This window comes from Suricata suricatta, chromosome 17, assembly GCF_006229205.1.
Source record: "Suricata suricatta isolate VVHF042 chromosome 17, meerkat_22Aug2017_6uvM2_HiC, whole genome shotgun sequence".
Taxonomy (NCBI): domain Eukaryota; kingdom Metazoa; phylum Chordata; class Mammalia; order Carnivora; family Herpestidae; genus Suricata; species Suricata suricatta.
Genome location: NC_043716.1, coordinates 5,511,461 through 5,528,336, shown reverse-complemented (window position 1 = coordinate 5,528,336; position 16,876 = coordinate 5,511,461). Strand labels below are relative to the sequence as shown.

Below are 16,876 nucleotides of genomic sequence, written 5' to 3'. Positions count from 1 at the left end.
CGGGGCTCGGCCGGGCCTGCAGGGGCGACGGCGGGGTCGCCGGACGCGCGCCCGGACGTTTCGGAGGGCGCGGGGGCGGGGCCGAGCGGTCTCGCGGGTATAGGAGACACCGTTGCCCGGCGCTGGCTCTGCGTCCCGGAGCCTGCGTATCCCGCCAGACTCCCAGGCCGCGCACCTCGAGTGGTAGCTAAACCGGCTGCTTCCTGTGCCTTCCTGCAGAGGCTGGAAGACAGGGGCCTTCCCTCCCGGGGTGCTGTGGGGCCCGGCGTCGAGGATACGTGGGTGGGGAGCGCTGCCCGGGCCTCCGGGACGCAGAATGCCATCGCCTCTCCCCTAACTCTTTTGCTATTTGTCCCAGCTGCCAACCAAACCCGCCCCCTGGAAATCCCGCAACGTTGGGGGCTCCCCTTCCCGGAGCACAGGCCTTGCTTGGAGCTTCCTGGGTTCCAATTCGGCCACCCCTTGTTGAGCATCAGCGGTTCCTAATCCGTCAAGATTAGCAATGGCTGGAACAGAGCCTAATGAGGAGCCGAAACGTAGCTGTTGGAGACAAAATTACTCCTAAGGCTCCTTGAAGACGGTAAGGCAGACTTTAATTAGGGGCCCGACCACAACGGGGTTTTGCAGGCACAGAGAGAGAAGTGGAGAACTAGGTAGCCAGGGAGCTCGGCGGGGAGAATCCGTGAATGGAAAATTAACTGCGGAAACACCTGGGGTAAAGGGCCCTAACTGGCCGAACTCACTTGCCTGGAGATTTGCGGAAGGCAGGCCAGAGTGATAAGGACTTTGATCAGGTATCGGGAATGGTCAGACGCACAACCTTAGAATGTAGAATCTGACCCGCTCTCAAAGATGAGGGATTTTCCCTGAACTGGACCCATCAAGATTCTTGCTGAAACGGGACTGGAAAGGTCAAGGGCAGAGCTGAAAGGCCAGGCCAAGTCGCATAGAGGACTCTGAGCTTGACTAGATTTTACTTAAGGGGAGAGAGTCTTTGTCAATAGTAGGTACCCAACCAAGGACTACTCGTATGTATATGCATAGTAAGTATGCTTACCTAAGAGTACATATATACTTTTTATTTTTTAAATGTATATTTGTTTTTGAAAGAGGGAGAGACGGAGTGAGAGCAGGGGAAGGGCAGAGAGAGGGAGACACAGAATCCGAAGCAGGCTTCAGGCTCCGAGCTGTCAGCACAGAGCCTTTCCCTGGGGCTCAAACTCACAAACCAGAGTTCACAACCTGCGGGGAAGTCAGATGCTTAACCAACTGAGCCACCCAAGTGCTCCTTTAAGAGTATATTTTAAGTTCGGAGCACCTGGGTGGCTCAGTCGGTTGAGCATCCGGCTTCGGCTCAGGTCTTGATCTGGCGGTTTGTGGGTTCAAGTCCCGCATCGGGCTCTGTGCTGACAGCTCATAGCCTGGAGCCTGTGTGTGGATTTTGTGTCTCCCTCTCTCTCTCTGACCCTTTGCTGCTCATGGTGTCTCTCGCTCTCTCTCGCTCTCTCTCAAAAAAAAAAAAAAAAAAAGGAAAAATCTATTTTAAGTTCATCCTCATTTGTTAGAATTTTGACAAGAACTACACATTTGGGATTAAAGTGTTTTTAGGTTCTTATGAACTCATTGGGATCTAAATTACACCCTCTATAAAATAATTTAATTTGGAATAATTGAGACATTTTCCTTAGGATTTTTTAGGATATAATTACTAAAATCAGAATTTAGTATAAGATTTATGATTTTCCCTAAATGTCATTTTCCCAAAATCTAATCTAAACTGCACTCTTAATTCAGGAAGGAAATAAATCTGAATAAATATGCCCACCAGTCTCTTGCTCTCTGAAATCTTTTTGTTATTTAAAACTCAGGAGCCAAACAGGTTTAGATAATGAAGGGTGCTTATTTATTCAATTTTGTGACATGTTTATTTAAAACTGCACATTTTTCCTCTAGCGTTTTGGTGGTTTCCTATGAGTTTTGATATGCTGTGTTTTCACTCATTCAGTATGAAAACATTTTAATTTCCATTGTCATTTTTTGGCCATAGGTTAAGAGTTTTTTTTTAATAGTTTCTATATATTGACATTCTCTAGTGTTGTTAGTCCTAGTTTCACTGTATTATGGTCTGAGCATATACACTTTGAGATTCCAGTCTTTGGAAGCTTAATCATGCCTAGGTCCGCTTTGGTGAATGATTCATATGCACTTGAAATGAATGTGTTTCCTCTGGTGGTTGAGTCTGAATGTTAATTAGATCAAGTTGTTAAGTTGGTTTATAGTGTTCAGATTTTCTGTATCCTTACTGATTTTTCATTTGTTTTTGGTTTTTTTGTTTACTCCTTCGATAAACTATGAGGATATGTTCTTTTAGACCTGGTATTAGGTGCATATATATTTAGGGTTGTTTTGTGTTGTAAATGACAGGACCCATTTATCATAATCAAATGTTCCTTTTCTTTTTGTCTTGAAGTCTCTTGGTCAGATAATAATATAAATGTACCATTTTTTGTATGCTTGCTGTTTGCATAGGATTTCTTTCCCCCATTATTTTATTTCTAAGCTCTCTATGTCTTTTTGTATAAAATGTCTCCTGTAGATTGGGTCTTGCTTTTCTAAATCTGACAGTCTTTATCTTGTAGTTCAAATGTTTAGTCCATTTATGTTTAAGGTAATTACTGATACGGTTGGGTGTTAGTCTGCCGGTTGTCATTTTTTCCCATTTGATCTTTCTGGTTTTTATTCTTCTCTTGATATTTTTTGTCACATTTTGAGAGAGTGAATGTTTTTTGGGACTCCTTTGTTTTTTTTAAGCTATACTTCTTTGTATAATATTTTTACATCTAGCCATATGCATCTTTAAATTATCAAAGTTTACTTTAACTTGTTGGAATCTCCTTTAATATTTATACCTCTTTATATCACAATTTACATTTATTTCCTACCTCTCGTTTAACACCTTTGCACTTCCTGTTTGTCACCTGACACTTAGCACCACTCACTCCCCACTTTGTATTCCTTTTTTCTCAGTTCATAAATGCAAGAACCTCACAACAGATTAATTCCTTATGCCCACGCCTTTGTGGTATATGTATGTTGTTTACTTCTACTTACGTTCTGTTTACAGTTGTTATTTTTGTATTTCATAGTTGCCTTTCAAAGAGGTTAGAAGTAAAAGCATAGTATTTCTGTATTTACTCAGTATCTGTTTACCATTTTTAGAGATCTTCATTCCTTTCCATAGGTCTGAGTTTCTGTGCAACTGGAAAGGTGTCCTTTAGCATTTCTTACATAGAAACCAGTGGAGAAAAAAAATCTCCTAGCTTATTTGTTCGAAAAATGTCTTTGTTTTTTTTTACTGACGTATAATCAGCGTACAATGCTATGTTAGTTTCAGGTGTAGAGCATATTGATTTGAGAATAAGTTACTCAGGGCTCCCCACAGTAAGTGTAGTCACATACATTATTACAGTATTATTAACTATACTCTGTAGGCTGTATTTTTCATCTCATTCATTTGTTTTATAACTGGAACTTTGTATCTTTTTAAGTTTATTTTGAGAGAGAGAGATGGCAGAAGCAGGGAAGAGGGGGGAGTGAAAGAGAGGGAATCTTAAACAGGCTCCATGCTCAGTGCAGATCCCACCGAGAGGCTCAATCCCACCGCCCTTGGATCACGATTTGAGCCAAAATCAACTGACTAAGCCACCCAGGCACCCCTGGAAGTTTGTAGCTCTTAATCCCTTTTATCTGTTTTGTTCATAACCCTTGCCTACCTCCTCTTTGACAATTATCAGTTCTCTGTACTTAAGAGTCTGGTTTTTGTTGTTGTTTGCCTATTTTGTTTTTTCATATTCTGCAAATAAGTGAAATCATATGGTATATTTCTCTGTCAACTTACTTCACTTAGCATAGTGCCCTCCAGGCCCATCAAATGGCAAGAAGTAAAAGCATAGTATTCCTGTCTTTATTCAGTATATGTTGCAAATGCAAGATCTCATTCTTTTTTACGACTGAATAGTATTCATTGTGTAGGTATACTACATCTTTAGCCGGTCATCTATCAATGGACACTGGGTTGCTTCCATATCTTGGCTGTTGTAAATGCTGCAGTAAACATAGGGGTGCATATTATCTTTTCAAATTACTGTGTTTGTTTTCTTTGTGTAAATACCAGTAGTGGAATTATTGGATCATGTGGTGTTTAAACTTTTTAATTTTTCCACAATGGTCGCACCAATTTACATTCCCACCAACAGTATGCACTGTTCTATTTTTGCCACATCCTCACCAACAGGTATTATTTCTTGTCTTTTTAATATTAGCTTTTCTGACTGGTGCAAGGTGTTTTTCATTTGTATTTTCTTGATGATTAGTGATACGAGCATCCCTTCATGTTTCTGTTGGCCTTCTCTGTGTCTTTGGGAGAATGTTCAGGTCCTGTGACCATTTTTTAAGTGGGTTTTTTGTTCTTTGTTCTTTGTTTTTTTTTTTTTTTTGGTGTTGAGTTGTAGATGTTCTTTATATACTTTGGATATTAACCCTTTATTGGTTATATACTTTTTTTGTTGCTGGTTTCCTTTGCTGTGCAAAAGCTCGTTTATTTTTGCTTTTGTTTCCCTTGCCTGAGGAGACATATGTAAAAATATGTTGCTAAGGGCAATGTCCAAGCACTCACTGCCTGTGTTTTCCTTAGGAGATTTATGGTTTCAGGTCTCGTGTTTAGGTCTTTAATCTGTTTTCAGTTAATTTTTGTGTATGGTGGAAGAAAGTGGACCAGTGGCATTCTTTTGCGTGTAGCTGTTCCATTTTCTCAGCACCATTTATTGAGAAGATTGTCTTTTTCCCATTGTATATTCTTGCCTCTTTTGATGTAGACTGAGCACATGGATGTGGGTTTATTTCTAGATGCTCTGTCTTGTTCCATTGATCTGGGTGTTATTGTGCCAGGACCATGCTGTTTTGATTGTTCTAGCTTCGTAATATATCTTGAAATCCTGGGATAAGAGATACCTCTTTCTTTGTTCTTTCTCAAGATTGCTTTTGTCTGTTTGTTGTCTTTTGTGCTTCCGTGCACACTTGAGGATGATTTGTTTTAGTTCTGTGGAATATGGTGTTGGTATTTTGGTAGGGATTGCACTGAATCTGTAGATTGAGTTGGGTGTCATGGGCTTTTTAACGATACTCTTTCAGTTCATGAATGTGATATATCCTTCTATTTGTGTCATCTTCAGTTTCTTTCAACAAAGTCTTATAGCTTTCAGAGTACAAGTCTTTTACTTCCTTTGTTAAATTTATTCCTAGGTATTATATTCTTTTGGTAAAAAATTTAAAGAATATTTATTTGTTTTTGAGGGAGGAAGGGAAAGAAAGAGAGGGAGAGAGGGAGGGAGAGTTGGGTGGGTGAAGAGATACAGATTCCAAAGCAGGCTCCAGGCTCCAAGCTGTCAGCACAGAGCTCAACGTGGGGCTCGAACTCACGAACCGTGAGATCATGATCTGAGCTGAAGTTGGAGGTTTAACTGACTGAGCCACCCAGGCGCCCTAGTATTATGTTCTTCAATGTGCAGTTATAAATGGGATTGTTTTCCTTTTTCTTTATTTTTTTTAAAATTTTTTATGTTTTTTTAAAATTTATTTTAGAGAGAGAGAGAAAGACAGACAGACAGACAGCATTAGCAGGGGAGAGTCAGAGAAAGAGGGAGGCATAGAATCCGAAGCAGGCTCCAGGCTCTGAGCTGTCAGCACTGAGCCCGACGCGAGGCTCAAACCCAGGCACCGGGAGATCATGATCTGAGCCGAAGTCGGACACTTAACCGACTGAGCTACCCAGGCGCCCCTGTTTTCTTAGTTTCTCTTTCTGCTACTTTGTTATTTGTGTATGGGAGCACAACAGGTTTCTGTATGCTAATTAGTATCCTGCAGCTTTACTGAAATAACTTATCAGTTCTAATAGTTTTTTCATGTAGACTGTAGGGTTTCCTTTTTTTTTTTAATAGTTTATTGTCAAATTGGTTTCCATTGTAGGGTTTCCTATATACACTATCACGTTATTTGCAAAATAGTGACAGTTTACTTCTTCCTTACCAGTTTGGATGCCTTTTTTTTATTCCTTTTCCTTGTCTGATTGCTGCAGCTAAGACTTCCATACTATGCTGACTGTAAGTGGTGAGTGAACATCCTTGTCTTGTTCCTGATCTTAAAGGAAAAGCTTTCTGTTTTTCACTACTGAGCATGATGTTACCTGCAGGTTTTTCATATATGGTCTTTCTATTTTAAGGTATGTTCTCTCTAAATCCACTTTGTTGAGAAGTTTTTTTTTTTTTTATTACGAATGGATGTATTTCGTCAAATGCTTTTTTGGCATCTGTTGAGATGATCATGTGGTTTTTATTTTTCTTGTTAATGTGATGTGTTACATTGATTTGCAAATATTGAACCAATTGATCGAGGTGTTTTTTTAAATGTATTGTTGAATTTGCTTTGCGAGTATTTTGTTGAGGAGTTTTGCATCTATGTTCATCAGAGATACTGGCGTGTAGTTTTCTTTTTTTGTAGTGTCTCTGTCTGATTTTGGTATTAGATTAATGCTGGTCTTGTAGAATGAATTTGAAGGTTTTTCTTTCTCTTCTGTTTTGGAATAGTTTGAGAAGACTAGGTATCAACTCTTCTTTACATATTTGGTTGAGTTCACCTGTGAAGCCATTTGGTCTGGACTTTTGTTCATTAAGAGTATTTGTTTACTTACTCAATTTCATTACTAGCAATTGGCTCATTCAAATTTTCCATTCCTAATTCAGTTTTGGAAGATTGTATGCTTCTAGGAATTTATCCGTTTTTACCCATTTTTTTTCTTTTTTCTTAAAATTTTCTTAAACACTTTTTTTTTTTTTACTGTTGAGAGACAGAAAGACAATATATGAGCAGAGGAGGGAGGCACAGAATCTGAAGCAGGCTCCAGGCTCTGAGCTATCAACTCAGAGCTGACCTGAGGCTCGAACCTATGAACTGTGAGATCATGACCTGAGCTGAAGCCGGACACTCAACCGACTGAGCCACCCAGGTGCCCCCCCATCCATTTTTTTTTTCTAGATTGTTTGATTTGGTGGCATATACTTTTTCATAATATTCTTTTATAATTCTTTTGTATTTATGTGGTGGTGTTATATTTTTTTCATTTCTGATTTTATTTATTTGAATCACCTCTCCCTTTTTTGAGGAGTCTGGCTAAAGATTTATCAATTTTGTTGATCTCTTTAAAAGACCATCTCCTGGTTTCATTGATCTTTTTCTATCGCTTTTTAGTTTCTATTTTAGTTTTTATTTCTGCTCTACTCTTGATTACATTAAACCCTTGGATTGCGAGTAACTTGTTCTGTGAGTGTTCCTCAAGACAAGTCGACGTTTCTAAGAATTTTAACTTGATAACCGAGCCCAGTCTTGCTGTAGGAGTCATACATGATGCTGAATGCCACGTGATCACAACTGAGCCAATGATTCTTGGAATTCACTTTGATGTCCAAGTGCTTTGGGTTACAAGCATGTTTCTGGGACAAATTATGCTTGCAGAGCAAGGCTTAATGTATTTTGTTCCTTCTACTTGTTTTGGGTTGCTTGTTCTTCTTTTTCTAAGTCCTTTAGGTGTGAGTTTAGGTTGTTTATGTAAGATTTGTCTTCTTGAGGTAGGCCTGTATGGCTCTAGCTTCCCTCTCAGAACCGCTTTTCCTGCATCCCAGAGGTTTGGGTTTGTTGTGTTTTCATTTGTCTCCTTGTATTTTTCGATTTCCCCTTTGATGTCTTGGTTGACCTCTTCATTGTTAAGTAGTGTGTGCTTGTGTTCTCTTTAGATTTTTTTCTTGTAATGTCTACTTGTGGATAGAGAAGTGCAGGATATGACTTTAGTCTTTTTAAATTTTTTGAGACTTGTTTTGTGATCTAACACGTGATGCCCTGGAGAATGTTCCAAGTGCACTAGGAAATAATGTATCCTGCTATTTTTGAATGGAATGTTCTGTATATGTCTCTTAGTTCCATCTGGCCTCGTGTGTTGTTTCAAGCCAGTTTCTTTGTTGATTTTATGTCTGGATGATCTATCCACTGATGTAAGTAGGGTGTTAAAGTCCCCTATTATTATTATTATGGTATGACTGTCAATTTCTTCCTTTATGTCTTTTAATATTTGCTTTACATATTTAGGTGCTTTGATGTTGGTTGCATAAATATTTACAATTGTTACATCCTCTTGTTAGATTGATCCCTTTATCATTATGTTGTGCCCTTCTTTGCCTCTTGTTACAGTCTTTGTTTTAAAGTCCGTTTTGTCTAATATACTATCACTACTCTGGCTTTTTTTTCCCCCCCACTTCTGTTTGCATGATATATGTTTTTCCATCCCTTCACTTTCAATCAGTACGTGTCTCTAAGTCTGAAGTGAGTCTATTACAGGCAACATGTAGACGAGTCTTGTTTTTTTTATTCACCCAGTTACTCTGTATCTTTGGATATGGAGCATTTAGACCATTTAAAGTAATTGTTACAGTTACATATTTATTGCTATTTTGTTCATTGTTGTCTTGTTATTTTTGTAGTTCTCTGTTGCTATCTTCTCTTGCTCTCATCCATTGTGGTTTGATGGGGTTGTAAGTGTTATGTTTGATTCCTTTCTCTTTTTTTTTTTTGTGTGTACCTATGATTGGTTTTTGATTTGTGTTAACTATTTGGTTTGTATATCATGTTTACTGCAGTCTCTGTTTAGTTGATGGTTGCTTAAATTTGAACACATTCTGAAAGCAGACATCTTTATATTCTTACTTTTGAAAGATGTTCTTACTGGATGTGGAAATCTGAGTTGATCATTGTTTTCCTAGAATTTGCATTTGGTTCTTATAATTTCGATTTCTTTGTGGGGTGTCCCTCTCTCTTCTCATTATGGCTATATTTTTCTTGCAGTCGTTGGGCCATCTTTGGGTTGGTTTCTCCTGACGGTTTTTTCCATGACTTTGAGTCACATCTTCATGTCTTTAAATGTCTAACCATTTTGGGTTACATCTTGAATATTGTGGGTGGCACAGTATGGACGCTCAGGATTCTGTTCTCGTCCTCTGAGGAGTATTGTTCTAGCAGGCAGTGGAGTTACTCACTGATCACCTTTGACTTGAAGTTAGTTTGGTTTTATGCCTTGTTAGGACAGATCTTTCTGGAAAAGCCAGAGTGTATCCTGAGGCCTTCTAACTTGCTTAGGCCAGACCAGGAGGCTGGGTTTCCTCCGTGGACCTTGTTGACGCTTGGCCTTAGGCTCCTTTAGGGCCAGTTCAGAGTAGGTCTTACTCCAGGGCATGATATTTACTTGCGGCCCATGGCCTTTCTGGAATCTCAGGATGCCTTGGGTTTCAACGAGGTCTCTCCATTCTCAATGGTCATAAACTCCAATATCTCTCATCACAGATTGGCATTTATTTTCTATCTCTTCTGCTCTTAGCCCTGAAGCAACGGCTCTCTGTTAGACTTTGCTCACTTTCACCCTGTCCTGTGCAGTGCAGCACTTGTGCAGGGGCTCACAGGGAGACCCCACGTGGATGTCTGCCTGGCCACCGCCCTCCCTGCCCTAGCTCCGTTCTCTCGGCTGCCCTGCTCAGATTCCAGATGTACACAGCAGCTCCAAGTTCTGCTCTCTCCTTCCTCAGTGCAGTGAGACGCTGAGCTCCGCCTGAGCCCCAGCGTTCTGCACCGTTGTTGGACCGTTGTCGCCGTGCAGACAGCAAGGATGGTCGTGGGCCCCTTCCCCGTGAGGTTTTCTTCTCTCGGGGAACACGCTCATGTCTGCCGGTTGTCTAGTGCTGGAGAACAGTTGCCCGAAACGCTTTCTGCAGTTCTGTACTTGCTTACAGTGGGTGGGCTCCTCTGACCACCAGGCCCTCTGCTGTGGCCGGAAGCAGAAGTGCCCAAACACATGTTTACGGAACTCATCACCAGCCTAGCACCCTGGCTTCTGTTTGAATACATGAATGAAACATGTGGGTTTCTTCTCAAACCAAAAAATAAATGCAGTTAAGTCCACGTGTGAAACCTGTACTATTGGATTAATCCTTTACTTATTAAAAACATTTTTTTAACTGTTTGTTTATTTTTGAGAGAGAGAGACTGAGCGTGAGCAGGGGACGGTCAGAAAGAGAGGGAGACACAGAATCTGAAGACAGGCTCCAGGCTCCAAGCTGTCAGCACAGAGCCTGACATGGGGCTTGAACCCACGAACCGTGAGATCATGACCTGAGCCAAAGTCGGATGCCTAACGCAATTGAGCCACCCACGTGCCCCTGGATTAATCCCTTAATCCTTTTTACTTGTTGCCTTTTATTTTTTTTAATGTTTATTTATTTGAGAGAGAGAGAGAGAGACAGAACAAGAGTGGGGAGGGGAAGAGAGGGAGGGAGAGAATTTCAGGCTGGCTCTGCCCTGTCAGTGCAGAGCCCAGTGTGGGGGTCAAACACACAAACCATGAGATCACGACCTGAGCCGAAATCAAGAGTCGGATGCTTGACTGAGCCACCTGGTTCTCCTTACCCTTGCTTTTTTTTCTTGAAATGTTTTGTTTTACTCTATTTTTTACTTATTTATAGTTTTTAAATGATTTTCTGATATAGGACGAATTGTTTGAAGTGCTGGGAATGAAGACATTCCTTCTTACACCACAGACAAAAGGAGCTATTAAAAGCTAGAGTATTATACCAGTCTCTGACGAAGCCAGATAGATTAAGTGATCGGGTGTGTGTGTTTGTTTTTACGGTTACAGTCAGTGTTATGGAGGAATGATGGCCTGCAGTTCCTTCATAACATTTAAGGATTGACCCAATGGTCCAATATTAGGATCCTATGCAAGACCATTAACTAGAAATAGTGCGTGATCCTTTAAACACTTTTAAATACTAACTTGGTCATTTAACATTTCTTTTTTCATTAGCTTAGTTGCTCTTTTCCAGATGTTTAGACCAGTTGTTATACGGTAGTGCTCGCTTAGTTCAAGGCCAGAGGGTTGTTTTGAGGTAGTCATTGTTGGTTCTCAGCCTTCTCTGAGCCCCCAGTTGAACATTTCGGTCGGGACAGGTTTTTCATCAGTTCCCCCATAGTCTAGTTTTCCATACCGCTCTCAAAAGAGGTCACCTAGAAATTTCATTGGGGAAGAATTAACTTTTTCTCCTTAACTGCATAGTTCTTTTTTTTTTTTAATTTTTAAAATGTTTTATTTATTTTTGAGAGAGAAAAAGACAGCATGAGCAGGGGAGGGTCAGAGAGAGATGGAGACACAGAATCCAAAGACAGGCTCCAGGCTCTAAGCTAGCTGTCAGCACAGAGCCTGACGAGGGGCTCGAACCCACAGCCAAGAGATCATGACCTGGGATGCTCAACCGACAGAGCCTCCGGGCGTCCCTTAACTACATAGTTCTTATGGAAGCATCAGATCATTTTCAACATCAGCCCTTCTAGGCCGTTGACGATGTGTTTGTTCAGCTTTACTTTGTAGTCGGCAGACTCCTGAGTGCCAATAAGGGAGTCATTGACTTGGAATCCGGGAGTGGAAATGCTTCACGTGGTGCATTTCATTCTTCTGCTTGGTCTGGGCCTTTGAAGACTGAGAGAGAATGTTGTAAAACAGTCTGGGTGGATAAAGACGCCAGTTTAGATACGGTGTTAGCTTGGTGGCTTTGGGTTTCTGACCGTAGGGCCTGTGAATTGTTCTTACTGATCCTCTGCCCTTCCCTGTCCAGCCCTGGCTTGCTGTCCCTCTCCAGTGTCCCTGCGAGAGCCTCGGTGAAGGCCTGGTTCTCCGCAGAGGCAGCCCCGCCTGGGACCCACTTCGCGCCCGAGGACCTGCCAAGCCGGATGATGCACGCCGACCTGGGGCAGGCCCTGGCCCCGCCGGCCCCGCTGGCGAAGGCTGAGCGCTCCCCGTTGTCCGGAGCAGACGCGGCGTCCGGCAGGGAGCACTCTAACCCCGAGACTGCCCGCCGGCTCTTCAGGCAGTTTCGTTACCAGGTGGCGTCGGGGCCCCACGAGACCCTGAGGCAGCTGCGGGAGCTGTGCGTCCAGTGGCTGCAGCCGGACGTCCACACGAAGGAGCAGATCCTGGAGATCCTGACGCTGGAGCAGTTCCTGAGCATCCTGCCCGGGGAGCTCCAGATGTGGGTGCGGATGCAGCGCCCGGGCAGCGGCGAGGAGGCCGTGACCCTGGTGGAGAGCTTGCGGGGGGACCCCCAGAGACTGTGGCGGTGGGTAAGCAGCGGGCGTCACCTGCCGGCAGAGCGCGGGGCCCCCGTGGGGCCTCACCGGGCGTCTTGTCCTTTTTCCTGACTCTCCGTGTGTGTGGGTTTGTCCACACTAACAACCAATTCTCCAAATTCCTTCTTTTTTTAATGTTTTATTTATTTTTGAGAGAGAGAGACAGAGACAGAGACAGAGTGTGAACAGGGGAAGGGCAGAGAGAGAGGGAGACACAGAATCCGAAGCAGGCTCCAGGCTCTGAGCTGTCAGCACAGAGCCCGAAGCGGGGCTTGAACTCACGAACCGTGAGATCATGACCTGAGCAGAAGTCAGGTGCTTAACAAACTGAGCCCCCCAGGTGCCCCTCTTTCCAACTTTCTGCTTCCAGCCAAGTGTTTGACAAGTCAGTTCAACCCCGACACTACTGTTCTGGGGTCGGCACACCCAGCGGGATAAGGGTCAGTCTGCCAAGAATGTGCCTGTATTTCAGACACCGGTCACAGGTCACACAGGCCAACTGTCCTTAACAACTGACTGGTTGTACCTTTGCAGGTCGCCACAACCCCCGCCCTGGGTGCGACAGCGAATGACGCGCGGAACCCGGGCAAGCACTGCTTACACTTCCTGGTTTATGATGAAGACCCTGGAGGAGATAGGGATGGCACAGGGCTTCCGTGGCCTCTCCGGGCGTGTGCCCCCCACTCCAGTACTTCTGTGTGGTCACCAACTTAGAGGCTCCCCAAACCCCATCGGTTAGGGAGTTTGATGGAGGCTTCGTTACTTAGGCTCGAGGGGTTAGTCATGGGCCGTTGGTGACTGAGGATCTGCAGCCCCTCTCCCTTCCTCCGAGGTTGAGGGCAGGGACCGCAAGGGGGGTCCTCTGATCCCCTGGTGCTCCTCCGCGGACCAGCCTGTGTCCTGAAGCGTCGCCTGCTTAGCATCAACTCCGGTGTGGTAGAGGGGCTCATCGTGAATAACAGAATTGCTCCTGTCACTCCCTTCCTTTAGGGCAACTCCAAGGGTTTTAGGAACTCTGGGGCAGAGACCAAATCCATATTTCTTACTATATCACATCAGTGTGTCTCCACATCCCCCCTAATTCTAAGGTTCCCTGGGACTCTCAGCACTTTCTCAACATTACAAATAGATGTTAAAGCCTCTTGTCGCATTTCATCTTTAGACCAAAGTATCTGAGAAGTTGTTCAGAGGATACCAGAGTTTTCATTGGTGGAGACGATCCAGTAGAAACCCGTCATTTTAGTGTGTGTGCTCCCGAAGTGAGCACTAGAAACACATTATTGATGACTTAAAAAAATTTTTTTTAAATGTTTGTATTTATTTTTAAAGTTTTTATTTATTTTTGAGAGAGAGAGACAGCATGAGCAGGGGAGGGTGAGAGAGAGAGGGAGACACAGAATCCGAAGCAGGATCCAGACTCTGAGCTGTCAGCACAGAGCTCGACGCGGGGCTCGAACCCATGAACCGTGAGATCATGACCTGAGCCGAATTCAGATGCTTAACTGACTGAGTCACCCAGGTGCCCCAAATATTAATTTATTTTTGAGAGAGGGAGACAGAGACAGAGTGGGAACAGGAGAGGACCAGAGAGAGAGGGAGACACAGAATCTGAAATAGGGTGAGAGAGAGTGAGAGCAAGAGAGCAGGGGAGGGACAGAGAGAGGGAGACACAGAATCAGAAGCAGGTTCCAGGCTCTGAGCTGTCAGCACAGAGCCCGATGCAGAGCTTGAACTCAGAGACTATGAGATCATGACTTGAGACGAAGTCAGACGCTTAACTGACTGAGCCCCCCAGGCGCCCCCTTGATGGCATGTCTTGAAGCCTCCCAGGCCTGAGTCAGGCGTCAGCTTTGGGCCTCTCTCTGGCTGTTTTCCTCATGACGTCCCGCTGGTCTAGACAGAAGAGCTAGTTTCCTTCTTTCCCTGCCCCATGTCCCCGGGGACTGCCCTGTGATCTGTTACAGAGCACTGGCTTTGTTTCTTTCAGAATGCCTCATTCTGGATCTTTTGGTAATTATTTCTGTGTGGTCTCTAGATCAGCATCCAAGTTCTGGGACAAGACATCTTATCAGAGAAGATGGACGCTGCAAGCTGCCAAGTGGGGGAAGTGGGGAGCCATCTTGGAGTGGTGCCTCTGGAGCTGGGGCCTCGGGACGCGCCTCCTGGGCCCGGGGAGCCGCCCAGCTGTGCCGTGAAAGAGGAGGAGTCAGACATGGGGCAAGGATTAGGTGAGGGGCGCTTCCCTGCGTTGACACTCGTGCAGTGTGTCCTCGGGGAGGTGTGGGGGCCGTGGTCAGTAGGCTGAAGGCTGAGCCGGAAGGGCTAGCTGCTCAGATTAGGTATCTCTGGAAGGTTTGGAAACGGGGCAGACTTACTGAATCCCTCTGAGAGGGAGTTGTAGTCCGTGACTCTCCTGGGCCAGACCCTGTGGTTCCCAGGAAGGAGGAGGAAACCATAGACGGGAACGGAGGTCTGTTAGGGGAGGACGGTCGGGCATCAGTTCTGATCTGTCCCGATTTTCATCCGTGCCCTCCGGGGACTGGTTTGCAACTACCCTTAGAGTCTTCACGCTTTGTGTTCCTCACTTCAGCCATGGCCGTCGGCGCGCCTGCCGCCATCCCGGAGGAAAGGCTCTTCGGAGACCAGGCCTTCGGGGCCTCCGTGCTCCAAGCAGCTCCTCAGGTGAGCGGGCTTCTCTGGCTCCAGGCAGGAGCACGGAACGGGGACGTGTTGTCTGAAGCGGAGTAGAGAGGGCGGCCGAGCAAGGGCACGGGGGCGTGCACGTGGAATGGAGCCCGAGTATTTCCCCGAGGCAGAAGGCTTCAGAATCGTCCTCCCGGTAACGGACTCTGGAGCTGCTCTTTCTGGAAGAAGCAGCTGTGAAGCAGCCCCCCTGTTGGTCCTGTTCCTGGTCTTGGGATTATGCTGAGAAAGGCTCTGTTTCCTGATCTCGGCCTCCCCCTGGGAGTCAGTGTGAGATTTTAAAAAAATAAATTAAATAGTTTATTGCCAAGTTGGTTCCCATATAACACCCAGTGCTCTTCCCCACAAGTGCCCTCCTCCATGACCATCATCCCCCTTCCATTCCCCCCTCCCTCTTCAGCCCTCAGTTTGTTCTCAGTATTCCAGAGTCTCTCGTGATTTGCCTTCCTCCCTCTCCCCAACTCTTCTCCTCTTCCCCTTCCCATGGTCCTGTTAGGTTTCTCCTGTTAGACCTATGTGTGAAAACATGGTATCTGTCCTCTGCCTGACTTATTTCGCTTAGCATGACGCCCTCTAGGTCTATCCACTTTGCTACAAATGGCCATATTCATTCTTTCTCATTGCCTTGTAGTATTCCATTGTATATATACCACATCTTCTTGATCCATCCATCAGTTGATCGACATTTAGGCTCTTTCCATGATTCAGCTGTTGTTGACAGTGCTGCTATGAACATTGGGGTACATGGGCTCCTATGCATCAGCACTCCTGTATCCCTTGGGTAAATCCCTAGCAGTGCTATTGCTGGGTCATAGGGGAGTTCTGATAGTTTTTTGAGGAACCTCCACAGTGTTTTCCAGAGTGGCTGCACCAGTTTACATTCCCACCAACAGTATAGGAGGGTGCCCATTTCTCCACACCCTTGCCAGCATCTGTAGTCTCTTGATTTGTTCATTTTAGCCGCTCTGACCAGCGTGAGGTGGTATCTCAATGTGGTTTTGATTTGTATTTCCCTGATGATGAGTGACACTGAGCATCGTTTCATGTGCCTGTTGGCCATCTGGATGTCCTCTTTGGAGAAGTGTCTATTCAGGTCTTCTGCCCATTTCTTTAGTGGATTATCTGTTTTTCGGGTGTGGAGTTTGGTGAGTTCCTTGTAGATTTTGGATACTAGGCTTTTATCTGATATGTCATTTGCCACTATCTTTTCCCTTTCTGTCAGTTGCCTGTTAGTTTTTTTGATTGTTTCCTTTGTGGTGCAGATTTTTTTTTTTTTTATCTTGCTGAGGTCCCACTAGTTCATTTTTGTTATTTATTCCCTTGCCTTTGGGGATCTGTTGAGTAGGAAATTGCTGCGATTGAGGTCAAGAAGGCTATTTCCTGTTTTCTCCTCTAGGGTTTTTTTGGTTTCCTGTCTCACATTCAGGTCCTTCATCCATTTTGAGTTGATTTTTGTGGATGGTGTAAGAAAGTGGTCTAGGTTGATTCTTCTGCATGTTGCTGTCCAGCTCTCCCACCACCACCTGTTAAAGAGGCTGTCTTTTTTCCATTGTATACTCTTTCCTGCTTTGTCAAAGATTAATTGGCCATACACTAGTGGGTCCAGTTCTGGGCTCTCTATTCTTTTTTTTTTTTTTTTCCATAATATTTTATTGTCAAATTGTTTTCCATACAACACCCAGTGCTCTTCCCCTCAAGTGCTGGGCTCTCTATTCTATTCCATTGGTCCATGTGTCTGTTTTTGTGCCAATACCATACTGTCTTGATGATGACAGCTTTGTAGTAGAGGCTAAAGTCTGGGATTGTGATGCCTCCCGTTTTGGTTTTCTTCTTCAATATGACTTTGGCTAAACGGGGTCTTTTGTGCTTCCATACAAATTTTAGGATAGCTTGTTTTATTTAG

General features: G+C 44.2%; 1 protein-coding gene across 5 annotated transcripts in view; it reads left to right on the top strand.

Moving 5' to 3' along the window:
• Window positions 1-43: 43 nt before the first annotated feature.
• Window positions 44-16,876, top strand: part of ZNF18 (zinc finger protein 18) — a 35,018-nt gene continuing 18,185 nt past the window's right edge. For 2 of the 5 annotated variants that reach the window (XM_029927560.1, XM_029927561.1), the window contains exons 1-4: window positions 44-1,043; window positions 11,760-12,264; window positions 14,306-14,498; window positions 14,861-14,952. In XM_029927560.1, the coding sequence (XP_029783420.1) occupies window positions 11,875-12,264; window positions 14,306-14,498; window positions 14,861-14,952 (675 nt within the window). In that variant the 5' untranslated portion in view covers window positions 44-1,043; window positions 11,760-11,874. The remainder of the gene's footprint in view (window positions 1,044-11,759; window positions 12,265-14,305; window positions 14,499-14,860; window positions 14,953-16,876) is intronic. The other 3 variants (XM_029927558.1, XM_029927559.1, XM_029927557.1) reach the window with 3 other exon arrangements.